This window comes from Cynara cardunculus (genome assembly GCF_001531365.2).
Source record: "Cynara cardunculus var. scolymus isolate 2C chromosome LG 10, CcrdV1, whole genome shotgun sequence".
NCBI lineage: Eukaryota > Viridiplantae > Streptophyta > Magnoliopsida > Asterales > Asteraceae > Cynara > Cynara cardunculus.
Window position 1 is genome coordinate 16,264,269 of NC_037537.1, and position 9,004 is coordinate 16,273,272.

General features: G+C 31.2%; 1 protein-coding gene across 1 annotated transcript; it reads right to left on the reverse strand.

The window, feature by feature from the left end:
* Positions 1-5,174: 5,174 nt before the first annotated feature.
* Positions 5,175-8,639, reverse strand: LOC112518990 (ADP,ATP carrier protein 1, mitochondrial-like). Its single transcript, XM_025126839.1, has 4 exons — positions 8,567-8,639; positions 6,334-6,835; positions 5,857-6,228; positions 5,175-5,768 (listed from the first exon to the last, which is right to left on the reverse strand). Exons 2-4 carry the CDS (start codon positions 6,826-6,828, stop codon positions 5,472-5,474), a joined length of 1,164 nt encoding a protein of 387 aa, XP_024982607.1. The 5' UTR covers positions 6,829-6,835; positions 8,567-8,639; the 3' UTR covers positions 5,175-5,471.
* Between the last annotated feature and the right edge of the window lie 365 nt (positions 8,640-9,004).

The following is a 9,004-nucleotide window of genomic DNA, read 5'->3' on the forward strand; positions in this document are numbered from 1 at the left end:
CCAAAAAATTGTCCAAGGACTTATTTAACATGTTTTGGAAAGTTCAAGGACTTATTTGTTCCAAAAAAWAGTTCAAKGACTTAATMATTCMAAACAAGAAAGTTCATTGGTTTTTATTGTACTTTTCCCTTATATATTTATAAAAAAAAACTATTTTTATGTATAAAGTATTATTTATTGATGCATATTACTTAAAATTCAAGATTATAAGTAATTTTGTGTAAATACAACTTATTAAAACTTCATTTTTAAATTTATGTAACCAACTGCAAATAAATATAATCAAATACAGAATAAACATTTATTTTAAATATAAAAAATCTAAATATAATTAAGATAATCATTGAGTTCTTACAAAATGTTTAATTATTATTTTTATAAAAAAATATATTATTAAACCAAAAATAAATTACTTTGTTATTAAATCTAAATTAAATTATAATAAAAATTGAATTAAAGAAATTAAACCAAAAAAATGAGAACTACTAAGTGCTTAATTTGATACTAATATCGATTTATTTTATTTTTTTAATTTTCTTTTCAAAATGTCATGTTATCTTTAAACTTATATTTCATTTAAATATAAAAACATTATCGTTTTCTCAAAACCACATCAAATTGTATTATATCGATAGAGACAAAGAATATAACTAAACATTAAAATTGATATTTATCTCACTGCATTACACGAATATTCTTCTAATTTATCATAAATATATGACAATTATATAAATAAGTTTCATTTTTTTTTGAAAATCTCTAATTAGAAAAAAGTATATTTTAATACCTGATTTTCACGTGATATAAATATTTAAAAATTCGTTCCTAAAATAAACAATTGTATATTAAAAACTATTAAATAAGAAAAATTAAACCATAAACTGTGGGTTCTAACAATACGACCTTAAAATAAAATAAAAAAACGTTTTTGTAATATCTAAAATTTGATTTATAATATATCTTGTTTAAAAAACTTAAATAAAATAATTAAATTAAATATATATTATTTAGTGATTTATTTTTGTTGTTAGTGTGATGAAGTTCTGGGGTGTGATTATGAGCATTGATTAGAATATCCTTTTTGTACACTTTGGAATGAGATCAACAACCACTCATTTATTTTTGTACTTTCATTTGCCACTCATTATTAAAAATGATATTCAGATAATCTTTAATTAATAAAAAAAATATTTTAATCATTTTAAGTTTTGCAATTAAAAGTGATATTTTAAAACATGATAAATAAAATATATAAACATTGTAATTAATTTATAAATTTTCTTTTATATGATTTTTTTAATTCACATATTATTTTTTATCTTATCATTAAAAATCAATGAAATTAAATGTATAGAAGGAAAAAATAATATTTTAATAATATAATTCTTATTACTAAAGAATTGTTTATCAAATACTTACTAGCAAGAGTGGTTACTCTCACTCACTTTATACGGTAACATTTTTTGTCATCAAAATGGATTGATGGTAAACGTTTATAAGTCAATAAGCGTTAACCGGGTAAGAGTCATCACCCTTATTTATTGGGTAAAACTTTCAATCATTGTCTTTTCCCTTACTGGATAAAACTCATGATTTTTATTATATTCATCCAGTAAAATAATAAAATTGATAAACATTTATTAAAATAAGTATTTAATAAACGACTCGAAAAGAAGTGATAACATCTTAATGAGTCCATGATGTCAACATCTTTTTATGAGAAAATGCATTTATATGACAACTACCCATTTTATGATCCTAAATACAAGTTTATGATCAATCCACTATTTGATACATATCATAAAAAGGCTATTTTAGGATTATATTAAAAAATATCTGTTGCATTTAAATAGTTGGTGTTGGGTTGACTTTATTCTGAATTTATGATCTTGAATCCATTTTCAATGTTCGTTTGGTTGTGTTGGAATAGTCCAAAATCACGCTACCTATCAATGTAGTTTACGATGTCAAAATTCGACAAATTTAAGTCTCACTATAAAACATTGGTTTTGGAGGACAACTAGACTATGTAGGCGTCTTAATGGAATGTTTTGTAGAACTTAAGTTTATGGGAAAAACTATAAAATGTCTTATCTAAAAGTGTTACAATAGATTTTAAAACGGCTTTGACGTTCTAACAAGCTTTTAGAACATTTTTAAAATAAAAACGTTGTATTAACTATTTTATGGAACACTTTTAAAAATTTTATATATACACTCATCTTTTTATAGAACATTTTTAAAAAGTGTCTTAAAAAACTTTTTTATTTTAAAAGTGTCATAATTTTTTCTGAAACGGTTAAAAATGTTCTACAAACCAATCGTAACGCTTTTAGATAGGACGCTAGTCAGTTTGATTTTATAAACTTAAGTCTTATAAAGTATTTTATTACGACGCTTAAACATTTTGCATCTGATATAAGACCAATTTTATGGAATGCTTTGCTAATATCCGAACTTTTGCACTAGTAAATAGTACATATGATGGGGGTGTTTCTTGAATTCTTTTGGACAAATAAAATTATTATTTAATCACATTGTTATAAAAAAAACATGATGTAATTGAATTCTAAAATAAATATTGAAGTTAATTACGGATTTGACCCCTATGGTTTGGTAGTTTTTACAAAAATGGTCCCTAAACTTTATTTATTACATATTAGGAATTGTCGTATGTCATTTTGTAACAAGTTGGTTCCTTGCTCTAACAACCATCCAAAACACTCGTTAACTACAAGGACATTTTCGTCATTTTGCTTTCTCTCTCTCTAACTATTTTGTCCTTTTATGCTTTTATCTACTTTTAATTTATTATTTTATAGTTAATATTATATTTAATATTTTATACTTGCATATATATAAGAACATATTGTTGGGCCGAACATCTTATCGGAGGTCACATCAAAGATCTTATCAGAAATCTTGTTGAAGGTTACACAGAAGATCTTACGGGAGGTCACATCGGAGGGTTTAAGGGTGGCGACATGAGGTGGGTTTCCGTTGGAGAGAGAGATAAGAGAGTTAATATTAGAAAAAAGAAAATGAAGAGTATTTAGAAAATAAGTTAAAATAAGTTCTAAAAAAACTATAAAATGACTATTTTACCCTTCATTTAAACTTAGTTAACGGAAGATTGGAAGAAAGTAACGACCGTTAGGGGTGAGGAACCAATTTGTTAAAAAACAACATACGACGCGTCCTAATCTATAATAAATGAAGTGTAAAGACCATTTTCATAAAAATCACCAAACCACAGGGACCAAATCCGTGATTCACTCTATATATTACTTGCAAAAACTAGGTCCACCAATGACATTTTTATTTGACGTTTTGAATAGGTGCAAGTCTAATGGGGCCCGTTTTATGTTTTTCTTGTGTAATTTTGCAATTCGATTAAAATAACACATGTTACGTTTTCAATTATTTAAATAATACTTTATATTTTATTTTATAATAGGCCAAGTAATGAATCAAGTTTGATATACAAAATATAATCCATGGGTTGAGGGGGTCGAGTAGTAATATACATATAACTTTTAAGCAACGGTTTTAAATGACGTGAGATCAAGATGTGGCGTAACAGTGGGGTTAAGCCTCAAGCCTTACGAGATACGATGAGGTCATAACGTTTTTCAAAGCATGCTATAAGGCAGCATTTATCTACACATATCTACCCACATATGTATGTGTTAGTTTTGAATAATATTTTTAAAACAAATTAAATTCATAAAAAGAATAAAACTAAAAATGAAATAAAAACCATCATGTAATTGATATTGATTATATATAACTTATAGAAAATGATATCAAGAAAGCAAACAGAGAAATATCAGCAAGTATTTACCTATTTAAGATTTTGGTTTTTAAGTTCACTTTTTATGTTTATTTACGTCCTAAGTCGCGCACATATAATTATAATTTATCACTCAAATTCTATATTAAAGTAACTTAACACCTTACAAAATAACGTATCGTAATGCGCCATAACGCATTACAATGCAAGCCAAACCTTAAGGTGGAACCACAAGGGTTAACATGACGGCAGACCCAAGCATTGAGACCATAACACACCATAACGAGTTATTTGGAACCATGCTTTTAAAGTGATTATAATTTCCCATGATACAAAAATGGTTACGAGATGATATACTTGTTCTAAACTGGTTCAAATCTAACCACCACAATATAAAAATTACAAATCATTGGTGATTTAGCTCCTTCTAGGAGCTGATCTCTTAAGTCAATCATAGTTTTCTATGTATCTAATTTGTCTCACACATAATACTCTTGGGACTTAACGAGGTGGGACGAATAAATGATTGGCGATTGTATTTGTAGGGACGTTTAAATAATTTTAGACTTGATAACTGTAGATCACAGTTATGGAATCAATCACAAGATCTTTTTCGATATCAACCACCCAAAATTTTTGAATGAGTATAATATGTATTCATCCAACACGTATATGATTCCACATACACTAAACATGAGATGATCACAATTTTTTTGCATATATTTTGGAAGGCCACCGGCTTGCAAAAAAGAAGGTTTGCCGAAAAAGACGTTGAAAAACAGTTAAACAAGCTCATTGTATTTGTATTTCAAGAAAATACAGTCTAAGGTAAGAAAACATAAAACTCCTAGTCTATCTTAAAAATAAGGTGGGATTAGCCTTGGCCCTTTGTTACCTGTTACCTAATCATGCATCTTCAACTACTCTAAATCATAAAAAAAAAACCACCCAAAAGACAGACCTTGTATTCACAACACATTTAGACCTACTGAATTGTAGTTTTATAAGATCATAAGCGAATTAGTAGGACTATGACATAAGATGGACCCTACAACTATTTTACAATATCCAAATTTCAAAAGGCAACCCCAAAACACACTAGAACCCAACCCCATACTAGCACCCAAACACTAGTTCAAAACGATCACAAATCAAATCCCTGAAAGGTAACCTTAAACAATCAGAGTCCTAATAAGTGGGTCTACATTAAACAAGCCTTCAAGACTCGGACCAAATAGGTGGACATAGACATAGACCTTTATGCCCATCTCTACAGATAATAACCATAGCAGGCTTTTAGAAATGATCATGGTCATATTCATACAAGCATGAGTTCTTCAGCTAACAACATTTGTAAACAATCATAATGGCATTGTGCAAGTACTGAAGCAGTTCAAGAAATATATCAAAATAGAGAATCAGAATTGTAACCGAATAAATATCAGTTTTAGCTATTTAGAATCAGTACTGGCAATGCACTGATGCCTGCTCTCTAATATAATAGAGTTCACAATATTAAGAAAAATCCATTTAAAAAGGAATGTCTGGGAAGCGACTTACCAATTCCCTTCCAAAAAACTGAATTATTATTCAAACCTTTTGCGCGAAAAGAAAACCCTCAAAACTTCAAAAGCTTCGTCACCATCTATTTGGAGAGCAAACTCCTCAATTGTCACTCTTAGCCGCCGCCTGATCCGTACTTCTTGCCAAAGACGATCAGCTGAAGTTTGTCGTAACCAGAAAGCACACCAGCACCAGCAATGGCACGCAGAATGTTGGCACCAGCACCCTTGAATAGTGACTTGGCACCCTCGTTTTTCAGAATCTGAGAGAATGCATCGAAGGAGCTCTTGTACTTGACTGCCTCACCAGACGTCATCATCATTCTTCTACGGACAGTGTCAATTGGGTAGGATGCAAGTCCAGCACCATTTGTGATCACCCAACCAAGAGCAAAGCTAGCAAAGAAACTATCCTGAAAACCCAAAATTAAGATTGTGAACAAAACACACACATAATTAATGAACACTTTCATATTTAATATGAAATTAAATCATGGTTACCTGCATCTTTCCAGTAAGGACAACGGGCTTCAAAGAATCATACAATCCAAAGTACAAACCACGATATACGATGATTCCAACACATGAAATGTTAAATCCACGGTAAAGCCCAGCAATACCATCTGATGCTAGTGTCTTCTTGTAGACATCAACCAAACCGTTAAACTGCCTCTCTCCTCCCTTCTTTGCAGCCTTAGAATCATTTGCCAAACGGGTTCTGGCATAGTCAAGAGAATAAACAAAAAGAAGAGAGGAAGCACCAGCTGCACCTCCAGACCCCAAGTTTCCAGCAAACCATTTCCAGTAGCCATCTCTGTCCTTTTTGAAGTTGAAAAGCCTCTTGAAGTAATCCTTGAATGCAAAGTTCAGGGCCTGGAATATATAAAAGACATATAAGCTCAATATAGAAAAAATTAAACGATAGCAAATCAAAACATTATGGGAAAAATACAATCATCAAGTAAACGAAATACTAGCCTGGGTTGGGAAATAACGGATGACATTAGCAGTGTTTCCTCTCCACAACGCAACAAACCCCTCATCCTTGATTGTTCGACCAAAACAATCACCAATACCTTTGTATGGTTCAGCCAACCTACCAGACTTGAGCATCTCATCCTGGTTCTGGATCAGAAGCTTCACACGTTCAATGGGAGCAGCAGCAGTTTTTGATACAGCTGCAGAGACTCCACCCATAAGGAAATCAATAGCAAATCCTGAAAGACCTTTCTCAGCTGGGGCTTGGACACAGATAGGAGATACTTTAGGCACAATCATGGAAAGGTCAGCTGATGGCTGAGTTGGATACTGAAATGCAGCATTTGAGTAATTTCCATATTGGAAATGCCTCTGGTAGGCCTGTGGTTGCTGGAAACCACTCTCACGAGCACGAAGCTGTGTCATGCTAGATCCAAGAAGACTCCCAGCTAACTTCTGAGAGACACTTGGGTGCTGCGAATGATCAATCGCCATGTCTTCCCTACACAGGCAGACACATTTACACTTCATATGTCACTAAAAAAGAAAAGACAACTAGCCAAGATTTAAAAACCATGACACCATTAACCATGAGATTGGAACATCATAAATACAATAAACATCCCAAACAAAAATTAGTAACTTTATGTAATTTTGTGGTTCATAATGGGTGGTTTTAAAACATATCCAGAACTCTGAGATTTCATAAGCACTAACCAATAGACACTCAAAAAGATTATTAAGAATAAAGTATTAGATAGTTTATATTCAATAGTCTTTTACCAATTAGATTAATCAAAGGTGTTAAAACAGAAAACTGCAGTGAAGCCTTATAATGATGCTTCTTGCATGATTGTATCACAAACTACTCAAACAAACTTACAAGTATAAATAACATACAAAGTTAACTTGCAATTTGCTCCATGACACTATGCACTTACAATTAAAGACCCATTTAATAAGTCCAAAGCTTAAAAAGCAGGCTACCAGTTTTAGCATTTTTTACTTGAAAAGAAGGGAGTTTTGTAGTCAACCACCATCAGCCACTTGACGAGAGAATTGGTCCAACAAGTCAGAACAGTCAATTCGAGGTCAAAAGCACTAAAATTTGCCAAGACTATAAATTAAAATGAAGGATTTGACCACTATTAATTATTAAATGACAGATGCATTAATAACACGTGCTTTTATATAGAACAATTTGTGGTATAAAAATAGCAATGTTCAAATGTAACAAGCTCAAAAAGAAAACTTCAAAAAATGTTGAAAAAATATATTGTAATTAGCAAATGACAGGAAATAAGTTGGGGTTTTTTTTCGTAAACTAGCCCTATAAAAACATAGAAATGATAAATAAAGTCCATAGTTCAAGATTTTAGCATTCATCTAACGAGATCAACAAAAGATTCGTCCTCTCTTTTTGGAATCAAATGAAAGCAATCTTACTAGAAGTTTTAGAACAATTTGATACATAACAAAATTGATCAAAACGAAGAATCAACGCTGTAAAGTTTCACCAACAACCAGATATCAAACTTAACATGAATAATTTATAAAAAATTGGTTTGAATCCATCAACAAAGCAAACCGAGTAGGTGAGACCTCGTTACAACGACAAAAGCACGATCCGTAAAAATTGGGACTATTCTATTCAGATCTCCCAAAGATCGCAATCTTTTCATGCTACAATTACCTATTTACCCTTTACTAATTCTTGCAAAGAAAAATAAATGATATTCATTTTGGTGATCCCATTATTTTGTAAAGTTCAAATATTTGACGATCAATCATTACCCTCCCTCTAGACGTACATGTACAATCAGCAGATGCGATTTCCATGGATCAAGAGACAAAACAGCATAAAATTCTGAGAATTTCTTAAATTAGAAACATAAAAGCAATTCTATAAAGCAATCGACAAAGCTCGCGGTCAACGAAGAGCAATCACAGCCCAGATCTGCTTAAAATAAACAAAAAAGACCCCAAAAACACTAAAGATACACGCAAAATCAGAAGTATACAACATAAACACAAATAAGAATCACCAGCTGAAACTCAGAAACAAGCTTGATTTCACAGATCTGACTCGATCCAAGAAAAATCAACATCTAGTAAATCGAAATGAAGACAAACAAAGAACTAGAAAACAGATCTATCAACTAGAAACGATGATATTTCAGATCTACAAACTAAAGAAGCATAAAGAACAGCTATTGAAAGATGAAGAATCTACCTTTCTAGAGAGAGAAGCAAATGAATGGATCCGCGTATGGTGCGGCTCCAGGAAAGCGGCGAAGAAAGGGTTGGAGGACAAGAGTATTGGGGAGCGAAGAAGGGTTTATGAGGAGGAGAAGCCGCTGACCCTCAGGGTTGCGTACATTGACTGCAATAGGTCTTATTTTTGGGGTGATTTACATTTATGCCATTGGGCCTCTTTAGAAGGGGGGAAAAACCCTAGTTTTATTGATATATTAATTATTTATTTCATCTTCTTAACAAGTTCGAATGATAATAATATACAATAATAAATAACTTTCCAGAATAAGTCATCATTTATCAAAGAATAACTTTGGTTATCAAATAATTAAACAACCGGGATAGAATTTCAAGGTCGGAATCTAATTATTATATGAAATACTTAATTTCTGATGCATAGCTCAGTTAGTACAGA